Below are 22,855 nucleotides of genomic sequence, written 5' to 3'. Positions count from 1 at the left end.
TCTCTGACCTGGCACATGTAAACTAAAAAGATCACGTGGAGAAGCCTCCATGTTTCGACAAACACTGTCATTCCTTGCAGGAAACCCCTCTGTCCCTCGTCTTAGCTTTGTCCTTTGGGCTTTTGATTTATTATTTTTTTCCTTTTGGCTTATTTTGAGATGATTGTCTCTTGACTTGCCTAAATTTTTATTTCGATGCCATTTTTTTGCATTAGCATCTCCTTTTATGACATATTACCCCCCGTATCAACTTTCCGTCCAAAGATCATTAAAAAACAATTCTTCCTGAGTTTCTTTATTATTTTCATTAAAAAAAAATCACAACAGCTTCTATTGGTGATTAACCAAGAACTGATTTGCACTCGAGGCATGAACTACAAACTGTTTTCTCCCCAAATAGCTGTCCATCACTCAGCATGTGTATGAACTTAACTTACTGTTTTATGTTTTTTTTTTTTTTTTGCTCTTTCTCCTACTTAAATATAAATGGAAGAGAGCAGAAATCACCTGACCGTTCTCCTGTTATATTTTGATTGTTTCAATCTGAAAAGTCTCTGTGTAAGGGTGAACACATGCAAGCACACACACATGCCTGTGAACATTTGTGCAAAGTCTAGTTCTAAAGTTCTGAGCTGGCAGGAATGAGATTCAGCTGTGAGAGATGTCTGTCCCGTTGATGGGTGGCTGGTGCAGTCATAAACCTGAAGGTTAGCACTTTGGCAAGGCTGTGTCTGGTGGCTTTCAGATGGCTGCTGAGTGTGCCAAATGTTCCATTTTCGTATTAGTGGGGCACCGGGGTCAGGGTTTAGCTTCTCGAAATGGGGCTGCGCTGAGTGGAATGCTAAGAAGCAATCTCTATTAAAAAAAAAATAAAACAGCAAAATTGGTACCTGGGTTCCAAAAGGGGATTAAATAGAATTACACAGAACTAAATTATCGCTAAATGAACAAATCGGGAAGGCACTGCTCACCAAAGCAGCCAGGAAGGAAATTGAGAATAGCTACGTTTAAAATTAGACCTTGGAGTTAAAGTAACTAATTTCAGACATCTAAATATTGCTGTTTTTAATGGTGTGCCATTTCTCTTTCAAGCAGAAATAGACACCATCTCAGGCTGAGGCAAGGGTGTGTGCACACGTGTGATCACGTGAGAATTAGAAACAGATTCTGCAGCCATTCTAAGGCAGCACTTTTACTTTTCTTCTGACAAGTGTGTTGATTGGAAGACTTCAGGGGATTCTGAAAGCTCACAGGATGTCCCGGGGGCTCACCCGGAGTGTGTGAGCTCAGGAGTCCTGGGGATGCATCCCGTACTTGGCATCTTTTTGAGTATGTTGAGACCTTCAGAGAGTTAGCTACTTTGTTGTGCTAAATCCACCTCTTGGCTTAATAAATACAGTGCAGAGGTTTCAGGTGACTCCCTTCTGGCCTCTGTGCGTACCTACACGAATGTGATACACACGCTTACACTAATATAAACATATGTTCACATGGAATTAACACTAGCTACATAAAAACAGTCGGGCCTGGTGGCACATGTTTGTAACTGAGGTGTTGGGGAGGCTGAGATGGGAGGGTATCTGGAGTTCATCAACCAGGCCAGTCTGCAGAACTAGTAAGCTCCAGGCCAGTGAGAGACCCTGCCTCAAAACACAAGGCAGGCGGTGTCCTCAGGAGCAGCACCAGAGCTTTAACCTGGCCTCCTCACACGGATGTACAAACGTGCGAAATGAAGAAGGGGAGACACTGGCTCAGTGGGTAAGAGCGCCTGCTGCTCTGGCAGAGGACAGCCTGGTTCCCGGGACTCACGCTAGGCAGCTCACAACCACCATAGCTGTGGCTCTTGGGGATTTGATTGTCCTCTTTTGGCCTCTGAGGACCCCTGCACTCACGTGTGCACACATCACACATATACACACACGATTAAAAGTAAAACACACCTTAAGATATTAAACAGGTAAAACAAACATTGAGACTCCACACGCCCCCAAAAAGACAGCGTAGGGCTGGGGAAATGACTCAGCAGGCAAAATTGCTCTGCAAACATGAGGACCTGAGATCAAGTCCTCAGCACTTGTTAAACAATAACTAGGCTTGGTTGTGCATGCTTATAACCCCTTCGCTGAGTGTGTGTGTGTGTGTGTGTGTGTGTGTGTGTGGTGGGGTATCATGTGGAGATATAAGGTGGAGAGTGATGGAGGTGCCGGTACACAGGGGTGCACACATTCATACACATGTGGGTGCGCGGGCGTACATGTATGCACACGCGCACACACACATGAACCCATGTGCTCACTTTGAGCAGATTTGAAATGGTGCCTATCTGCTCGTTTTGCTAGAAGTGCAGCTAGATGGCTCTTACACAATAAATAGGAACAGAGCAGCGCTGTCATCCCCAACATCTGCTCTGCCTTCACTTTTCCGGGTCACGATGACTCACCCTGTGCTGGCTTCCTGGCGCCTCGACTGTCAAGAACCCATTTTCCTCCCCTCTCTCCTCAGCGCGCCGAACAGCGGACATGGAGCTTGCCTCTGCAGCCCCTGCCCTAATTTAACGAGGGCGTCTTCCTGAAGTCCTCGAATTGGGATGGTGGTTGTTTCTCAGCTAGATGTAGACACTGTGAGGAGTGTTCCACCTGGGAGACTGGCTGGCTGTCTCTAAGGAGCCATTGTCTTTTTGTTCATCCAGCCCATCTCTTGTCCCTGTTTGTTTATTTTTTTCCCTGTGTTCTTGCAATATTTTCTCCCTCTCTGTGTGGGGGTTGAGAAGTTTGCCCAGCTCCCTTAGGCGTTCCTGACACTGCCTTCAGCCGTTTTTTCACTTCCAGTGAGTCATAGCGTTGAGCTGTGGGTGCCTTCAAGGTCATTGGAGTCTCCATCACAGCCTGCCACACCTGCATTTGGACCTCCACAGCCTCTTTGTCTGGACCCTTCTTTATTCCCACCGAATAAGACCCATGTGTTGGACCCCTGCCCTGCTGGACCCTCTGAGGGTCCCCAATAGTGTGGGACTCATGCCTTGACTCAGGACAGTGCTCAGCCCATACAGTTCTTGATGCACGCAGTCTCACCCCTGCACCCTCTTAAAGCCTCGGGTTTTGAAACACGGCCAGTCCTCAACTTTGAAGCCCCCTGCAAGTGAAAATCATCATGGGGGTTGTGCTGAACCTAGAGAATACGCTAGAACATGCTGGCTTAGCGGGACTTGAGCGTTGGTGGTTTCTGCTGGTGACCATGGCGCAGACTGCGAGGCTGAGGGCTGCTGTTCATGCCCAGCACTCAGAGAAGGTCCGGTGGAAAGAATCACAGGAAATCACGTTAAACAAAGTGAACCCGGCACGGGAAGACAAGCACTGTGGGCTGTCTCTCTCATATGGAGAAGCTGAAAACAGCAGACTTGAGTGTGGAATATGTTATGAAAGGTCAAGGAAGGCGTGTGTGTGTGTGTGTGTGTGTGTGTGTGTAGGGTATGTGTTGATGGAAGATGGAGCAAGGAGAGCTGGACTTGATCAGTGCACATCAGTGTGATATCCAGTAACCTATCACAGTATGTACAGTGAATGCACACTTAACAAGAAACACAGTATTTTAGAACACGAAACTTAAGAAAAGATTAGAGTTGAAAATTCAAGGCACGGTTTCTACTCAATATGAATCACTGTCACACCACCATCACATTGGAAAACCATCAGCTGAGTGAGAAGCCGGGTCTGTCTGTCTGTATTTTTTTTTTGAGTTAGGGTCTTATGTACCCCACAGTGGTCTCAGACTCACCATTTAGATGAGGATGACTTTGAACCTTGGATCCTCCTGTCCCTCTCTCCAGAGTGCTAGGATTATTGGTATGTACTAGCAAAGCTGGGTTTGTGAGGTGCTTGGGATAGAATCCAGGGCTTCAGAAGCGTTGGGCAAGCACTGTACCAGCTTGGCTACAGCCCCAGCTTGCTGGCTGCTGGTTTGGTTTGGTCCTGGTGTTCTGACCGTGACAAGACATTGCTAAAGACATGATTGGCATAATGGAAGAACTCACTGGGGAGGGTGGGCTTCAGGTGCTGATTTTACAAATGAAATCTTAGTTAAGCCAAAAAAAAAAAAAAAAGAAAGAAAAAGAAAAAAGAAGTGTGGTGTTGATCTTTGTACCACAACATGAAGAGAGAGCTAGAATATGGCAAAAGTTTTACGATGACCTGTCTGTGCTTGGCTTAATTCTGCTTGTTGGAGAAGAGGCGCTTGGAGGGCCAATTTTCCATGCTAAAATAAGCAGGCTGTTATTTCCCCTGGACCTCTGAGTGCAGACTCTCTGAGTTACATAACCCTGACTGGCATGTAATAACACGACTCTCTCCCTCCCCCAGGGAAGCCATCAGCCGTGCCTGTGAAGCTGTGCCAGGTGCCAAAGGAGCCTTCAAGAAGAGAAAGGTACTGTTGCCTCCACAGTGTGTCTGTGTCCTTCTTCATGTCCTCTCAGGGCTATGCTCCGTCTTCACCCACATAACTGTCTGACCTGGATCTGGTTGTTTCCTAAGGTAAAGCACCAGTCTAAGGCCTTGGCTGCCCCATCTCCCTCAAGAAGATGTTGTAGATGCTCACTGTGGCTTAAATTGTGGAGACAGTGATAACAATTAACAACTGGCTAAGCAGCCATTTCAGCCCATTACATACATGAATTCTCTTACCCCTAATGGCTCACGTGGCAGCTACCCCAGTGGTGTGTGCTAGCAAATACTTACTTTAACAACTGGATCCTGGAGTTGGGAGAAGAAAGTAGGACATTGAATTTGTAATGATGCCAATTAATATGGTGTAAATACTTCCATGTGGCTGACTCAAGCTTTCAATACAAGGTCCCTGGAGTCAGGAAGTGTCACACAGCAGCTCGTCACTGTGTTGTATTTTCCCCAGGCACAGCAGATGGGACCTGAAGAGTACAGGTTCAGTAGCATGAGGCCAGGTAGCAAGTATTTGCCATCTCTAGGTGCCATCTATGTAGTTGTGAGTTTGTGTAAATTAACTTTCAGTAATAGCTGTGCTTAGTGGTCAGCTCATAACATTTCTAAGGACCTAGCATTGGCTTTCCTGAGCTGGCACAGCTGTGTCACTAGAAAGCCCTGTGTTACGGATGACAAAAATTAAGGGTCTGGGCTGAGAAGCCACAATATGAACAGGAGCTGGGGCCATGGTCAAGCCAGACCACCGGCTCCAGAACCTGCATGTTCAACTACACTTCTAGAACTTTCCATCCTGTCCATGGCTGGACAAGGAGGGGAAAGTATGTGGGGGCTGGGGAGATGGCTCAGCTAGTGGGTGCTTGTTGCATAAACATGAAGACCCCAGCATCCATGTAAAAAGCCTGGCATGGCAGCGCATGCCTGCAGCAGCAATGTTGGGGAAACAGAGACCGGCTGATCCTGGGGGCTAGCTGGCCGGTCAGGGCTGCAGGATTGGTACATTCCGGGTTCTGTGAGAGACTCTGTCTCCAAATATAAAGTGAGAGTTGTAGAGGAGGACGCTGACAACCGTGGGTCTCCACATGCTTGCACACATCTGCACACACACACAAGCTATATGTCACAATAAGAAAAGAAGGAAACATTGAATTAACCCATCCATCTCTCCTTAGGTAGCTGAGAAATAACTAATTCAGCACCCACGGTCTTGACTGTCGTGCACGTAGGAGGGGTCGGTGGGAAAGCATCCCACACAGAGCCTTATACCTGCCCCAGTCTGGGCTTTCACATGGGTTTGACTCCAAGTCACTCCTGTCTTCAGAACTGAGGACACTCGTGAACCTATCGGGCAACCGGGCTGGGGCCCAGAACTTGGCGGCTCAGGTTATATGATGGACAGTCCCCTGGGGGTCCTGGGAACCAAGCAAAGCTCTGGAATCCTGAGTACAGGAGGCAAGGTGTCCCCTGGACAGCAGGGAGCACTGTCTCTGAGAGCCGTGGTCCTAACGGTCCTTGTGCTCCTCTTGGTGGGAAGAGAGGGAACTAATGGTGCCTCTCCAGGCTGTGCCCCAGATGCACTGGACTCTCACATGGGGGATATGAGTTCTCTAAAGGGCTCCTTTTGAAGCATTAAGTTAAAAAGAAAAAGTAGAAGAAAATAAAAATTGTCAGGGATACTAAAGGAAATAGCATCTATCTGGGAGCAAAGAGCCAAAGTTTGGGTATGCCAAACCAGGGCAAACACAGGAGGTAAGTTCAGCAGGATTTCTTCTTTTGAAACAGAAGCTTTCCACTAAAGGTCTTTTTAGACAGGTCACTGGCTGGGCAGACACCCTGAGCTGCAAATCCACTCTGATTGGTTCGTTAAGTAGGCTACTTCCCACCGAGTGGTTGGTACACGAGGCCGGCAGGTCTGGATTTGGCCTCTTATCTGCGTCACAGGAACTGCCCATGGTCCGAGCTTCAGCAGAGGGCTGTGACCTTCCGTGTCCCGGCTCCGGTTTATAGACAGCCTCCGCTGTTGCGTTTTCTCTCCTAGTGGGTTAGAGAACTGCAAGTCCGATTAGGAGCTGTTTGGCATCGTGAGCAGTGCGTTGTGACCAAATGGAAAGGGTGCTTTGGTCCCAGAGGACACAGGAGGGGGCTTCAGTATGTGCCCAGAAATCCAGGAGAAGGTGCCTGGCTGGACACTGAAGTGCTTTGAGATCCCCTGTAAGGACTTTTCTGACATGTGGTGGAGATGCTGGTCACAGCCACCCTGGCTCTCGCCCTGGCCCTGGGCAGTCAGATTCTAACAGGGCTGTCCAAGTGAGCCCTTAACAGACAGCCACTACTGGACTCCTTTCAGGAGAGAGCCTGGTGACCCTCTGAGGTTGCTCTTAAGCCTCGGAGCTCTGTTGCTTTCAGCTTCCCTAAGAGGAACTCCGAGCCTTGGTGAGCCCAGCTCAGATTCTGGTGTCTGCAAAGCTGTGATGTCCTGCCTGTGTGGTTTCTGCAGGTTTATACCTAGGGGACCCAAAGAGACACCAGCATATGGCAAAGGCAGCTATTTCCCCAGAACTTATACATTAGGCAGTTTATAATTCCCTGGCTCATTTTCCTGAATGTGCATGTTGGTATGGGCTCCTGTTTTCCCAGCTTCTCCATTTTACATTTGCCTGTCTCTGGTGCCCCCATAGGTAGGAGCAGGCAGTGAGGGTCTGTTGGGGGAGGGGTTGGTGTACTGACATCTCTGCCTCTGCCCTTTCAAGGCACAGAGAGAGGTTAGGTCAAAAGCTAAAGTATCACCCTTGGATTTCACAGCCTCCGAGTAAGATGCTGTCCAGCATCCTGGGGAAGAGCAACCTCCAGTTCGCAGGGATGAGCATCTCCCTGACCATCTCCACCGCCAGTCTGAATCTGCGCACGCCCGACTCCAAACAGGTGTGTGGGGGCCTAGGCTCCGTGGGCCCCAGGTGGACATCCCAGGGGCTTCTGGCTCAGAGCTTACTGAGCCCACACAGAAGCTGCTTGGCCAGGCCTTGAACCTTGGCCTTTTTGACAGTGCACCCACAGACGGATGGGTGGTTCTCTGGAATTCTGCTCTAAGTGATTTCTCTTTTGTTGGTGTGTTTGTAACATACAGAATGGTGGTTTCTGTGCAAATGTCTTGCTGTCTGCCCTTCTTTTGTAGCCATGCTTTATTGGTTTTATGGGTCACATTGTAATCTTCTCTTGCTTGCGGTGGATTGTGTGCTGTGGTTTAATAGGCAGGAGTTTTCTTCCTTTTTGGAGCCTCGTAGAGTCTCTCCTGTCGCAGGGTTAATGAGCTGTGGCATCCCTACAGTGTAGGCAGGATGGAGACCCGGGAAGCACAGCCACACTTAGAAAAGCAAATTCCGGTTGGATGGCTGCATTTCTATGTGATGACTGTTTTAGGCCTGTCTGTCTGTCTGTCTATCTATCTATCTATCTATCTATCTATCTATCTATCTATCTATCTATCTATCATCTATGTATCTATCTATGTATCTGTCTATGTATCTATGTATGTATGTATGTATGTATGTATGTATGTATCTATGTATCTATCTATCTATCTATCTATCTATCTATCTATCTATCTATCTATCATATATCTATCTGTCTATCATCTACCTACCATTTATCCCCAAGATGTAGAGACAAATTAGATGGAATGTAGAATGAGAACTAAATCAGGGTTTTGTGGAGACATAATTGACTGCAGCTTCTCATTCTACCTTTTTGTCTCCCAGGGACCCACTGATAATCTCTTTCTAGTAATTTTCTAAGGGTTGGACTAACTATCCCTTGAGGCTGCATGTTGGTATGGGCTCCTGTTTTCCCAGCTTCTGGGATGCATGGTCAGCCTGTCCTTGCCCGGGCTGTGGTTGTCTTAAGCTCAGCCACAGCTGTCCATGGAGCTGACCTATTAAACTCTAGATAACCATGCCAACTAGAGTCTGACCTCTGTGGCACACAGACCATCCATTTCCAGGGGCCTTTAGGCTCTAACTCTCTACCCTCCTCACTCATTCTCCACCAAGTGAAAGAGAAGGCCCAGTCAAGATAATGCCAGCACAGCTGGTCCAGGGCCCTGTTTGGCCTTGGGATGGTACAGACAGGGTCTAGTTGGGTGTTTAATTCTCACTCCCGTGCCATATGTTAGCTGGGTCTCAGTGCAGTTTTCCCAGCACCCAGGGGCCACCAGTCAGGGTGATAAAGGAGTCCCAGCAGAGGCAGAGGATAGGCTGGGCCTTTCCTGTATCCTGAGTTTAGGTCCCCATTGTAGCAAATGCAGGAAGCAGAGGTCTCTGCACCTTCCGCCCAGGGAGCAGACACACAGCACACACTCTGCAGCACTGAGGTCCAAGCAGAGGGAGCTGAATCCCTTGGAGGAGAAACACATGCCACACTGAACAGAACACTGGGCGCAGGTTTCTTACCCCCGTGTCTCTCTTGGGAGCTTGGAGGGGCGAGAGGCCATCATGACAGTGGTCACGTGTCCTGGCTAGTGTGGGACATGTGAGTTTGTGGTGTGTGGTGGGTGGTATATAGTGTGTGTGTGTGTGTGTGTGTGTGTGTGTGGTGTGTGTTGTGAAATGTGTATGCTGTTTGTGTATGTGGCATGGTGTGTATGTTGTATGTGTCTGTGTGTGAGTGTGTATGGTGTGTGTGAGTGTGTATGGTGTGTGTGCATCTGTGTGTACTGTGTATGGTGTGTGTGTGCCTGCAGTATGCTGTGTTTGTGTGTGTGTGTATATGTGTGTTTCTGTGCGAGTGTAAACCAGAGGACAACCTCAGCTGAAGATCGGTAGACACTGTCATCTTGATTTTTGAATCAGGGTCTCTTGTTGGTCTGAAGTTCGCACATTTGCCCAGACTGGCCGGCCAGCAGGCCCCAGGGACTCTCCCTTCTCTGCCTCCCTAGTGCTGGGATTATAGGCTCCAGTCCCAGGTCTTTCAGTGTTCTGGGGGATCAAATAGGTCCTCATTCCTGTGTGACAAGCAGTTTATCAACTGAGCCCTCCCCTCAGCCCTTGAGATGGCTTATGAGAAAAATTAAATAAAGAGAATGTTAAACACACAAAAATTGATTATGCAGCATTAGAAACTTATGCTGGGCATGGCAGGGCACACTTGTAAGCCAATTAGTAAGGAGGTGAAGTCGAGAGGATCATAAGTTCAAGGCCACCCTCAGCGACACGAATTCCAGGTCAGCCTGGGCTAAAAGAAGCCTTGTTTCAGCCCCACCCCAAGAAAAGACAAGACCGAAGTCCTAGTCTGCTGTTGGGGATTCGTTGCCTTAGCCTTCTCTCTGGAGCTGCTTGCCCATCAGCAGCAGGATTCTAGGACAGCTCATTAGTTTAGTTGCCTGGGGCTTGGGCACAGGCTGCCCAGCAGTCTCACTGTTTTGTACTCGCTTAAACCCTCAGGTTTCTCTAGATGGAGGTTTTGCAAATGTCAACAAGCAAAGTCAGCATTTTTAAACAGGTTAAATTTCCTCTCACAGTATTGTCTGCTGGGGATAAGGGCGGAGACCACTGCTCAGAAATAAACCTGGCTGCACTGAGACGGGACTGGGAGCTCCTCTCCACACAGGAACTTTCCTTCAATGTCATTCTATTGTCTTTAAAAAGATAAAAATAGCATGGAGGACTACATAGCTTTTAGAATTTAGGGCAGCTTCTAATTCGCTCTGTGTCTGCTGAGTTCCACAGATGCCACAGCTTAGAAACCTGACGGAAATTTTCCGCTTTAAGATGAATGCGGAAGAGCCGCCGATCTTTAAGCCGGTGAATTATTAGAAGGTTTAATTCTTCGGGGCTGGCCTTCTGAGTTACACACATCAGATATGAATGGGAGGGAATGAGACAGGCTGTCCTGGCTCTCATTTTGGGGGGAAGCAGAAATTACAATTTGTAACGTGTTGGTACGATATCGTTCCTCTGTGTGTGTATTTGTGTGTGTGTGTGTGTGTGTGTGTGTGCACATGTGTGTGGCATATGAACGTATGTGTATGGGTGTATATGCACATATGTGTGAGGATGTGTGGAGGCACATGTCATCCTCTGCTGACCTCCATCAGGCAGTCTGCCAGTCGGGTCTCCTGCTGGTCTGAAATGTGCTCACTCAGCTGGGGTTGCTTGTCCAGCTAGCCCCAGGGAGCCACTCATTTCTTCGTCTTCAGCACTGGGATTGTGGTCACCACACCCAGTTATTTTCCACGTGGGTCTGGGGATTGAACTCAGGTCTGCCTGCTTGTAAGGTGAACATTTTACCAACTGAGCCCTCTCCCCAGGGGGCTCAGTTTTTCTTATGGAGACCCTGACCTCAGGTAGGAGCCTTGATGTCACAGACCTGGAACTACTACACTTCTCACTTTGAACAAGCCACTTGGCCCCTCTGGCCTCATGCTCTATGCCTGTAAAATGGGCTTACCACAGTTCTCACTCCTCAGCTGCTGGGAGGCTTAATAAGCCTCTGGTCAACCCGAGAGATGGCCGCCACCAGGGTGTGCAGTGGGAAGGCGAGCGAGCTCCTGAATCAGTGGTTTACAGGTGTCGCTCCCTTCGGGGGACTTTTCAGGAAATCCTGGCATTTGTGTTGCCTGCCAGCGCAGCAGGCTCTGGGGAGCGTGGGAAGGCACTAACGGTCTGTCGTTTCTTGTCTCCGCCTGGCAGATCATAGCGAACCATCACATGCAGTCCATCTCCTTTGCCTCAGGGGGAGACCCGGTGAGTGACCTTCGCTCATTTCTCTTGCTCTTGCTGGGGATTTCTGAGAAGAAACCTCTGCTTCAAAGATGTGCCCCTTGAAGGCATGACACAAAGGTGTTTTATGCTGATTTTAATGAAACCCCAATTTACGTTTCTAATAACAGTCCAGCTGTTTTAGCATCAGTTACATTTTAGACTGGGTGGAATTCCTTTCTGATAAAGTGCCTGTGCTTGGAAACAACTGCAGTGCCCCCAGGAAAAGAAAGTTTTATACCCAATGGGGGGAAATTCTTTGAAGTAAATGGTGTTTTGTAAGACAAAATATGTAGCAATGTAAATTTGCAAGTAAAGTAATCATGACCCCTGAAGCTTTGATTCCAGATGTTTATCCCTCATGGATTCAGAACTCCTTTGCCCTCCCATTCTCCTCCCCTTCCCTCCCCTTCCCTCCTCTCTCCCTCCCCTCTCCCTCTCCTCTCCTCTCCCCCCTCTCCTCTCCTCTCCCCTCCCCTCCCCTCCCCTCCCCTCCCCTCCTCTCCTCTCCTCTCCTCTCCCTCTCCTCTCCTTTCTCCTTCCCCTTCCCTTTCATTTTTCTGTATTACAGACTGAGCTGAGAGCCTTGCCAGTGCTAAGCAATCACTCTATATTAAGCTATTGCTTGACTATTATTTCAGTTGTTATTTGGTGTATGGGTGTGGTAACCTATGACCTGGTCCTGCCATTACTTTCCAGCAACGAGGTGTCAGGAGGGCTGGCAGCATGGCTTCCTTGAGAGGTAGCAATAGCCCCGTGTGTCTGATCAGTCTTGCCATGCTTGCCTTCCTCGGTTGTTTCCCTACTACATTTCCAAAACTACCTCAAAGACAGGTGGGTAATACAAAAGGGAGCAAAAACCTGCAGGAGGAAGAAGGGAATGGGCCTGGCTCTTTCCAGCAGGAGAAAGGCTCTTTCCTAATGTTCTCATATTAATTTTTACTGTTCTGGGTAAAGTTTTCAGCAGTTAAGAACAAAAAATTAAAAGCCCTTTCTATTCATACATGGTCTAGGTCCCCAAACCTGGGAATGGTACAACCAAAGAAATGCTGTTTGCACACTTTGGAAGTCAAAGTGAAATTTCTTGCTCTGCCTATACCAATTAGCAATCAAGACTATCCCCCACAGACATTCCCCTAGGCCAGCCTGGTCTAGATGGTTTCTTAGTTGAGACTGTCTGCTGAGATGGTTCCAGGCTGTGTGAAGGTTGACGTTAGAGTTATCCAACACACCGTCAATTCACCTAGGGGGGGTAACCCATGGTTTAGATTCCAGCTCTCGTGATCCAATCACTTACCAGTGATGGGGTTCACCAGCTGGGATCACACCTTCCTCACTGGAGCAGCTTTGGAGGAACCATTTAGACCCCAGCAATGTCCTTGTGTCCTTGTAACCCACACCCCACCTGCCTGAGTCTGACGCCCACACCCAGGCCAAGAGCTTCAGTGGCAACCCCTCACCTCTAGCTCAAAGTAGTTTCGGTGGCTGACTGGTGGCAGTGCAAAGGCGCCACCACAGAATCTTAAATGTTGGTGGCCACCCAGTTCTCATTTGCATAGCCAGCTCCCCCTTCTGGAAATTCTCTGAAATCATGCTTAGTGATAGTAGGAGCAGAGGTACACATAGTGAGACCTTGAGAAACCAAATACATCGTCTTTTGTTAAAAATGTTTCATTTTTCCAGGATATGCTCAAGACTATAAACCCTTCCAAAAAGTTTATTATTCTTATCTGAAACAAAAGAAGGAGAAGGAGGGACTAGCTGTGTGGTGGGGCATACCTGTCATCCCAGTATTCAGGAGGCAGAGGATCTGTGAGCACCCAGCCTGGGGCTAGCCTGGTCTGCACACACATAATATGTAAGAGCTCTCTCTTAATAAACGAAAGACTGACAACGTTCAGTAACATCTGAAATTATCTCTAACATCCTACATTTTCTGAGATTTTTTTTCCTCACCCCAAAACTGCCGTGATTCAGGTACGAGGAGACACATGTAATCCCAGCATACAGGAGTCGACGTAGGAGTATTTTGAGTTTCCGACTAGACTGGGCTATGGAGTTTTGTCTCTTGAGACAAAACAATCTGGGCTCCTTATTGTCTTGCTAACTGTACATTTTGGCCTATCTTCTCAGTCCACTAAGTAGGAAACAGATAAAAATGACAAATGGCAAACAAGTGAGACTTGAAAATACTATTAATCCTTCGTTCTCCACAAAGGAATATGTAGTGATGGTAACATACCCTAATTCCAGCCAGGCACAGTGGTGCACGCCTGTCCTCTCAGCACTTGGGGAGGCAGAGGCAGGCAGATTGCTGTGAGTTTGTGGCTAGCCTGGTCTACAAAGTGAGTCCAGGACAAAACAAAACAAAAACCCTAAACAAACAAACAAATAAACCCTCCCAAAACACACACACACACACACACACACACACAGCATATCCTAATTCCCAGTGTCCAGAGATCACCAGGAGGGCTTAGGGAGATGGCTCAGTAAAGCGCTTCCTGTGCAAGCATGAGAAATTGAGTTCAATCTCTAGAACCTGTGTGAAAAGGTGCACACCTATAACCTGGCACTGGGAGGGCAGACATGGGGGATCCCAGCTGGCTTAACTGGTGAGCTCCAGGTTCCAGCAGAAGGCTGACCCTGTCTCAAGATAAAGGCTGAAGAATGGCTGCTGAGCTTGACCACCCCTCAGCAGCCTGCATCACACTCAAGAAACAGGAGAGGAGGCCACACGATGGCCCATCTCAGAGGGTCTTGGGGACTGAGACCAGGGACGGAATAAGTACAGAATAAGACCCCCACAGCCTCTTCTCTGGAATATGGTGTGTCCACTGTACAACTGGGTAGTGCCAAGGACACTTCTGAATCCTGATACACTAGGAAACAATGCCAGATAAAGCTTGGGACCAATCACAGGATGGCTATGTCCTGGCTTGGCCATGGTCCATCTGAGAGAAGGACGTTTTTTCTTCCTTGGTTTTCCTTTCACAGCCACAGTGTACTTTCTTAGACTCTGAAAAGAACCAACCCGCCCTAGAAAGAAAGAAAGAAAGAAAGAAAGAAAGAAAGAAAGAAAGAAAGAGAAATAGGAGTTCCTTGTATGACCCACTAGTGCTGGCTGGAACTAATGTTGTTCCCTGGCTATATATAAAAATCAAGCAATAGACTCCTTGTGTTTGGATGTTTTCCTTCAACTCTAACCCCCCGTCAGAGTCGGAAGCTACAAACGAAGACTGTACATCTGATCGTACGTAGTTAAGTTCATGTCCCACAAAGACAGTTTGATGAAATGAAACGCACCCCCTCCTGCCTTCTTTGCATCTCTGAGCTGCCTGCCAGGGTCAGTAGCTCCACTACCATGGTACCCAGGTGATTTAATTTTTCTGCTAATTTCTTCTATTCAAACACAATCTTCACTGTGGTATTCTTAGGCGCAAAAGTGACAGCAGTTTGGGTCAATTAGGGCAAAGGCATCAACTCTGCTTCTTGAAAAACACCAGCTCCTGTGGTGTGGGAAAGCTGGCTGAGAGTTTTACTCTCAACCCTGTAACCATACCCAGAACTAACTCAAGATGGTTGGACAGATGCTCTAGGGCTCTCGGTGAGTTTTAAAAGACTGTGGAAAGCTAAACCCGGGGCTGGAGAGCAGAGCCCAGGGACCCAAAGGTCTGCTCTGCTGGCTAAGATGTTCCCGAGGCTCCTTAAGAACAATTGTGAGACTCTCACATCCCGTGGGTCTAGGAGGAATGCGAAGAATCAGAACCTGCAATCCATATTTTTGCCAACAGTTTTAAATACTCAGGAGAGGCCCCTCCACAGATACGAACAGAGGCCCTTTTACAGTCTTCTGCCCTTTCTCCAGTTGGCCTGGGAAATATTTCAGAGACCAGAAAATGGGCTCTGTTCAAGATGAGCCACAGGGAAAAGGGCTCTTCTGTCTGCACCACTGGAAGAATCCTCCTGCCTCTGTTCTCCTGCAGGCTTGGGGGCACCGTGTCCACTCCTCCTTTCCCACATCCATCCCCTCCCCTCCCCACTCCTGGCAGTATTTTCAGGATCTGTGTGATAAGGAGAGAAGGCACTTCTTCAGGTACGTGTCAGCACAAACCACTGCAAGGCATAAGGAGCAGGGGATGAGTTTGAAGCCTTTGGAGCATATGGTTTGGAAAACAACTACAAAAACAGGCTGACCTTTCAAGTTGTCCTCTGTGTGTGCGCCAGTTCGCTTTAACCCTCACCAACTGTGTTACTTGGGAAGAGAGCCTGAATTTGAAAAGTGGCCTGTGGTCCAGACCACTGTGGGCGGCAGCTGTCCTTCGGCAGGGCTCCCAAACAGGAGACGAGAGGAGAAAGGACGCTGAGCAGAAGGAAGCCAGCAAGGGCCCATACACTGAGTCTCTCTCTGCTGTTGTCTGTGAACATGAAGCTGTAAAGCCCTGCCCTGATGTCCTTGAAATAACGAGCCGCAACCAGAAAGTCTGAGCCATATAAATCCTTTCTTCCCTAAGCTGCTTTTAAGTCAGGGTGTCTGTCAGAGCAACTGGACCTAGAACAGCGTTTCCATTTGCTGTTTGGTTGGTAGAGGGAGGGAGGCACTGGGGACTGAGCCCAGAGCTTTGTGCTTGGTTGAGAGCGCTCTATGATGAAACAACAGCCCCAGACTTAACAGCTCCTGAGGACCAAGTTACCCCAGACACCGTAAGGCTTTTTTGGTTTGTCGTTCTGAATGTTAAAAACATCAAGTTTGTTAACAAGTCTCTCTGTGATTTTAAGAATTAAGAAACTGGATCTTGAGAGATGGCTCAGAGGTTAAGAACTCTTCCATAGGACCCAAGTTTGGTTCCTAGCTCTCACACAGGGTGACTCACAACAGCTCAGGGGCCCAGCACCTCTGGTCTCCATGGGCACCTGGAGTATGTGCACAACTGTCCCCTCCCAGCCCCCGCTGCTCAGCACAGGAAAATGACCAGGTCCCTGGCTCCTTGTTGAGAAGTGAGTATACAGGGGCCGCCTGTGCTGCCTACGGGGGCCTCAGAAAGTGGGCTAGGCTACGAAGCTCGTTTCCCCACAGGGTGAGACTCTTCTAAATAAAGCTTGTGGGGCTTTAAAAAACAAAAAACAAAAACAAAAAACATTTACAATGTTTCAAGTTAGCAGGCACATTGTTTCACACGAGGGGGTTATGATGACAGTTCCGTGTATGCATATGGCAGACTTTGATCACAGCTACATGGTTTACTCCCCCCAGCCCCGCCTTTTCCGGGTAGCCCCCTTCTACTCTCCTGACGTTCATCTTTCAGTGTTGCCGTGTGAGTCTTTCTGGCTCTCACCTCGCTGGGTAGAATGACTCCCAAGTCCACCTGCTTTCCTGGAAGTGAGGTCACTTCGTTCTTCATAAAACTCCGTGGTGTAGCTACACCAGGCTTTCTCCTTCCGTCGAAGGACAACTAGACTGTTTTCGTCTCTTGCCTACTGTGGTTCTCCAGTCTTTGAACACCTACCCTAACGTTTTCCCAACGTTTAGTTCTCACAGTATAGCCTCCAATCCCGCAGCAGCTGGAACTTGGGGTTCCAGGTAGAAAACCAGGTACAGCTCAGCTACCTGCCTTGAGCCTTTAGGGGATTCTCACAGGAACTCCAAGTTGAGGATGGTGCACTTACACGTCACTGACAGCTGCCTCTCTTGACTTCAGTCCATATTGAGCTCTAAGAGGGTCCTCATGGCCAGGTCTTAAATCCAAACCAGCCATGTCAGATGAACCAAGCACTAGTTCTGAAAGTCTTCAAGGAGAGCCAGCAATGGGGAAGTCAGGTGCCCGTCACCCCTGGCTGCTCTGAGTGTGGTCACAGATTGGCAGCACGCACGCCCAGGGAGCTGGGTAGAGCTGTCTGCACTGACTGGTCACGACTCCTCAGGCTTGGCCCAGTCTGCACTCAGATCCCTGGAGATCTTCAGCCACATCCAAGTCTGAGGACATGCCTCAAACCATGTCCATTTTGGACAATTTTGTCCCCCACTTTCCTCTCTCCTCCCCTTCCTTCTTTTCCCTCCCACATGAGGGAAGCACTGGTCCATGAGCTTTCCTTCCAGCTCTGATTCTCGGCTGTGTGATGGATGAATGGATGCCCAGCATGCTGGGCTCTGTGTCCCTCTGGCCTTACTTCCTGCAGTGATGTGTGATACAAATGTCTCCTTTCCCTTCCACAGGACACAACAGACTATGTCGCCTATGTTGCTAAGGACCCTGTCAATCGCAGAGGTAAGCAACACTTGACCCATTTAATCATGCACTCGTGTGAGGCAGGCCTAATGCTGTGACACAGATGCTCCTCATTATCCTTTAGCAAACCACGAGACATGATTAAGGATACTTGAGTTGTGCCAGGGTAGCTTGTCACCTGGCTGAGAGAGATGCTGAGCACCAAACTCACACCTGCATCAGGATGGCCATGATGTACCTGCCTCTCACACCATCCCATGGCCTGGGAAACACTGCCGCTGCCCAGCCCCCTGCCCAGCCTCACCCAGGGTATGCACACCCTCTTATCTTCTGCTCTGGAGCCCAGCACCCAAGCTTGGGGTGTGCTGTCTCCTCACACCCCCTTTGAGCTTCTGGGAGGGGAAGGATGTCATTTATAGGACCAGAGCGATAATAACACAGTTGGGAAGGTGGGCTGGGAGTGACTACCCTTGAGCACCAGGCAGCTCCTGGTAATCCAGGAGTGAAAACGCATCGACAAACTCAGTGGACTCTGTGGCCATGCGTAGTGGCACCTCCCTACACGGCCGACTGGCCCCTTCCTGACCCTTGACCTTTGTCCGATGTGCCAGCAGCTGGCTTTTCACTTTGTGTACTCACAGACACATTTCCTCCCTCTTGTCAAACAAACTCAACACCCTGTTCTGACACCCTCTTCCCATACCTGTATCTCAGATATATGTTCAAGACGACCCCCAAGGGCAGATTGATTTCCGATGGGGGCTCTCTCTTAGCTGCAGGGGGCTCCTGCAAACCCTTCTTTGTGGCTAAGTCATTTTTGAGCAGACGCCATGTGCTGTGGTTAATGCCGGCAGCTTGAGGCCCCTAGTTGGTGAACCTCTGCGCTGTCTGAGGGGGAGATTCTAGACTGGATCGGGTGAAGTGGGAGGGCACCCTACCCGAGGGTGGCACCACCCACTGGCTGGAATCCCAAAGTGAGCTGAGCGCCAGTGTTCATCCTGCTTCCTGACTCTGGCAGTGTGCCCAGCTGCCCCCCTGGCTTCCTTGCCATGACAGACTGTACTCCCTCGAACTGCGAGCCAACATAAGTCCTTCCTTCTTTAGGTTGCTTTTGTCAGGTGTCTTATCACACTGTGTGACACGTGGCTAGAGGCTCTTGCAGAGCAAGCATAGACAGTTAATATGTCGAATGTCCTCGAAAACTGCTTCCAACTTGACTGTAAACACTGGAATTGCCACGCTAAGCCCTCGGGGCTCTTTCCTCCTGGGCCCCCAGCCAGTTAGTTCTGGGTGCAGGAACACAGAACTGGCATCCCATCAGTCATGTTTAGACGTCTAAGGGGCAAGATAACGCCAAGAGTCTGGAGAGCCGGCCTTGCTCTTCCTGTTCTCCATACAAACTGAAGCTTCGACAGTCTTCCTTTAGGACGGTGGGGAGAGAGGAGGCTCCTGGAGATAGCACAGCTTCCTAGTCTAGAACCATCATCTGGTCTTCCTGGAACAGAGCTGGGATGATTAGACAGTTGTGTAAAGGTATGTGTGTGTGTGTGTGTGTGTGTGTGTGCATGCAGGTGTACATGTGTGAGTGTGCATGTGAAGACCAGAAGAACACAGTGAGTGTCATTCCTTCCACCTTGTTTTTTTGAGGCAGAGTCTCACTGGCCTGGAATTCTCTAAGCAAGCTAGGCTAGCTGGCCAGTGAGTCCCAGGGCCTTCCCAGCACTGAGTTACCGGCTTGTGCTGTTTTGTTTGTTTTTAAACATGGCTTCCAGGGACTCAAATTCAGATCCTTGTGCATCTAAGGCAAGCACTTTATCAATTGAACAACCACTGTGACTGTTCTTTAAGGAATTAGACAGGCCTGAGGAGAGAAGGAGGTGCTGGGAGGGCCCTGAGCTGCTTTCTTAGCATCACCTCTAGCGTGTCTTCTCGGGTGACTGTACATCACCAGCGCTGGTCCTGGGTAAGCAGGGTTATACCGTGACAGTCAGGACTGCTCCTGGTCCACTTGAGCAAAAGTCCTAGCTGCAGGCTTGGAGGTTGGTGTCTGCAATAGCAAACGCAGATTAAGTTGTTGAAGGCAATGAGAACATGTTGCCTCACAGTTCTGGAGGCTGGATGCCCAGTTCGTGGTGTCAGCAGAGCCATATGGGCTCCCCTGGTGCCTGGAGGAGAAATCCCTCCTCCTAGTTGTGGCTTCTGTTCCTATGCAGGGCACCACTGAACCATCCTTCCGTGCTGTTCTCCCTGATTCTGTGATGTGCATGGCTGTCAATGAAGATGACAGGCCGAGGTGGCTGTGGCCCCTCCTATCCCGCCATGATCTTGGTCTATGCAGATGACAGGCCGCGGTGGCTGTGGCCTCTCCTATCCCGCCATGACCTTGTTTTAACTAGTTATATCTGAAACTGTCTGGTTTTCAGATAAGGACACTTCTGGGGTCCTGCAGTCAGGATTTTTGGCATAACTTGTTTTTCATGGGGCTTGTAATTGAGCCCACTGCATAAGCCAGCCCCTTTAAGTATCCTAGCATCCCCCAAATCAGGGAGGGCATGGAGGAGGGGAGGCCTCAGGCTCTGGCCCTCCAAACTCTGTCTGGGTTAGAAGCACCTGGGGTTTGTTCTCTGTTCTGGTTTGTTTCAAATTAACTGCGAGGGATCTGAGCGATTTTGTTATTCAGACTTCTTTAGTTGGTCCAGGTCAAGGGTCCTCAAAATGAGCTACACCTGAGAGTTACTTAGGGGCCCTGTAAGAAAAATCTCAACACTCAGGTTCGAGAAAATGGGATCCAGGTAGTGATGTATTTAAACAGCTCTTTGGGGAAACAGCTCAGTTGGCAAAACGCTTGCTGTGCCAGCCTGAGCATCTGAAGTCACTTCCCAGAACCCACCTGAGAGGCCAGGTGTGGTGGCACTCCCGTGTAACCCCAGCCTGAAAGGTGTGGATTGCTGGAGCTTGCCGGCAGGCCTAGCCCTGTTGGTAAGTCTCAGGCCGACGAGAGACTCTCTCTCATAAAACAAAGTGAATGTCTGCCGAGGAATGGCACCTGATTGCCCTTTGAACTCCAGACCTGCATGCACACATACAACATGTACCCCGCCACGTGTGTACTTTGTGTGACTCTGCCTGTGCCCCGGAGGTGTGTGGTCTCCAAGCACTTCACTTTGGACCATATAAGGGCCCAGCTTCTGTGGTGTTGCGCAGTCCAGCCATCCTCTGCCCATTCACCTTTCAGACTCAAGGGGCCAGGCTTTCCTCCATCGGCACTTGGTCCCTTCCCCAGCCTCCCTCTGAGACTAACATGCAGTACTGTGGGGAAAACGAGGCCCTTACCTTGCAGAATAATATTGCATGCTTTTCCGTTGATACTTTGTCTCTCAGTCATTAATTGCCCATGGCTCCACTGGTTACTATAATGAAAGGGAGAGAGGCCTGCCTCCCTGGTCATTAAGTCAGTGGGAACCATCTCAAGATCAGGAGCCTGGTGATCAATGATGTCACACAATGACTGATGTTTGTTGAGATGGAACTCCGAACACATCAGCTTCGGTGGATTCCAATACATAATTTTCTTTGCTTTTTAAATCTTATTGCCCCCCACCCTATGTGTGTGTTTGTGTGTGTGCGTGTCTAGAAGCATCTTTTTCTATCATCTGCTCCTCACCGTATTTTTGAGACAGGGTCTCTCCCTGAAGCACGAGCTCATTTATTTGACTGAGCTAGCTAGCCAGCACCAGCTCTATCTCCTGTCTCACCTCTCCAGCACTACTGAATTTACACATATGCACCACTGTACCCAGCTCTTAAGTTGGATTCTGGGGGTCTGAACTCAGGTCCCCAAGCTCTCGTGGCAAGCACTTAACCAGCTGTGTGGTCTTCCCGTTCCCTGTTTGATTTCTGATTGACCCAAAATTGCATGTGTTTAAGAGGTGCGGGGGTTCAGTACGTACAATGTGAAATGGTCAAATCGGAGTGAGTCACCTTCAAATCTCAAGGCCCTGCCCCCTTGACTCCCCGCTGTGATGGACTGTCACCCGGAACTGTGAGCGGGATGAACGCTTTTCCTTTAAGTTGCTTTTGTCAGGTTGTTTTGTCGCAACAATGCGAAGAAAACGCAGACACACTCTCTACTGTATTTTAAAGCAGGCTCTCTCCCTGAGCCTGGAGCTTACTGGGGAGACTGTGCGGCAGGCCAGAGAACTCCGGGGACCTTCCTGATTCTATGTCCTGAGTGCTGGGGTTACAGGCCTATGCTACCAAGTCTGACTTTTTAAATGGGTCCTGGGGACCGAACTCGGGTCCTCAGGCTGGTGTGTCAAGTGAGTGTTTTACCGACTGAGCCACCCCTCCATCCCTACACTTCATGTTTGCAGCTACATGTGGTTGTCCGCATGTACTAAGTCAAGAGCAGCGTTCTCTAAGTCCATTGAACGGATCAAGATTCATCTAGTGGGAACCAGTTTACATCTGTTGCTAAGGTTCCTGGGCTTCTTGTGGAGAACCTGGCTTGGGTTCCCAGTACTCACAGGGAATCTCGAAAACACCCATGACTCCGGGGGAACATTTTGCCCTCTTCTGGCCTCTTCAGGCACTGCATGTGTGTGACACACAGACATACATAAAGGTGAAACACACATACAAAATAAAAATAAGTAAGTTTTAAATATTAAAAATAAGACCGTACGTGCGACTTCTTTTTTTTTTTGTCTCCACCCCAGATGGGGCTCTTTGTCAAGGGGTCCAGAAAATCCTGGCCCTGTCTCTAATGAGCTTGTGTCCCCTTTTCTCCAAGCTTGCCACATTCTGGAATGCTGTGACGGGCTAGCCCAAGATGTCATCGGCTCCATCGGACAAGCCTTTGAGCTCCGGTTCAAGCAGTATTTGCAGTGTCCTTCCAAGATTCCTGCTCTCCAGGACCGGTGAGTAGCTGTGCCTGCCTTTCTCAGAGGCTCTTCTGGAGTCTGTAGATGCTCCTTTAAAACCAGCTCCCAGCACTGCACCCCTGGCAGACCCGTTAAACCCAGATCACAACAGCGTTTCCGGGACTCACAGACGCTGGCTGGTGCTTTGGCGGAGGCACGTGGAGCCCACAGATGGAGGCTCACATATGGCTGTGAATGGGCAGGAAACATGTTCTTGAAGAATAGTGACAGCAGGCAAGGTTACCAAAAACTTCATGGTAATTTTTTTTGGGGGGGGCGCTTGTGTCTTCTCGAGTCCTTTGATTCTTCCAAAGGTCCCCTCCTGGGTCTGTGTTTACACAAGGTCTGGGCCCCATCTTTTTGTTGTCACAGCCAAACGGGGCCGCAGCTGCTGCCAGCATCATTTTGCTTTGTTGGCTTCCACAACCAGTTTCGGGGATGAGCATCTGCCATGTGTCTCTGGGCAAGAGCCTTTAACTGTTCAAGTCACCATGGCTTTGTCTGGA

General features: G+C 49.1%; 1 protein-coding gene across 2 annotated transcripts in view; it reads left to right on the top strand.

Annotated features, from left to right (window-relative positions):
* Shc3 (SHC adaptor protein 3) overlaps positions 1-22,855 on the top strand; it is a 132,420-nt gene that overhangs the window by 74,105 nt on the left and 35,460 nt on the right. For both annotated transcript variants that reach the window (XM_060372583.1, XM_021654306.2), the window contains 5 exons: positions 4,356-4,419; positions 7,251-7,370; positions 11,132-11,185; positions 17,415-17,466; positions 22,220-22,346. In XM_060372583.1, the coding sequence (XP_060228566.1) occupies positions 4,356-4,419; positions 7,251-7,370; positions 11,132-11,185; positions 17,415-17,466; positions 22,220-22,346 (417 nt within the window). The remainder of the gene's footprint in view (positions 1-4,355; positions 4,420-7,250; positions 7,371-11,131; positions 11,186-17,414; positions 17,467-22,219; positions 22,347-22,855) is intronic.

This window comes from Meriones unguiculatus, chromosome 19, assembly GCF_030254825.1.
Source record: "Meriones unguiculatus strain TT.TT164.6M chromosome 19, Bangor_MerUng_6.1, whole genome shotgun sequence".
Taxonomy (NCBI): domain Eukaryota; kingdom Metazoa; phylum Chordata; class Mammalia; order Rodentia; family Muridae; genus Meriones; species Meriones unguiculatus.
The sequence above is the reverse complement of the archived record's forward strand: the minus strand, read 5'-3'. Positions and strand labels throughout refer to the sequence as shown.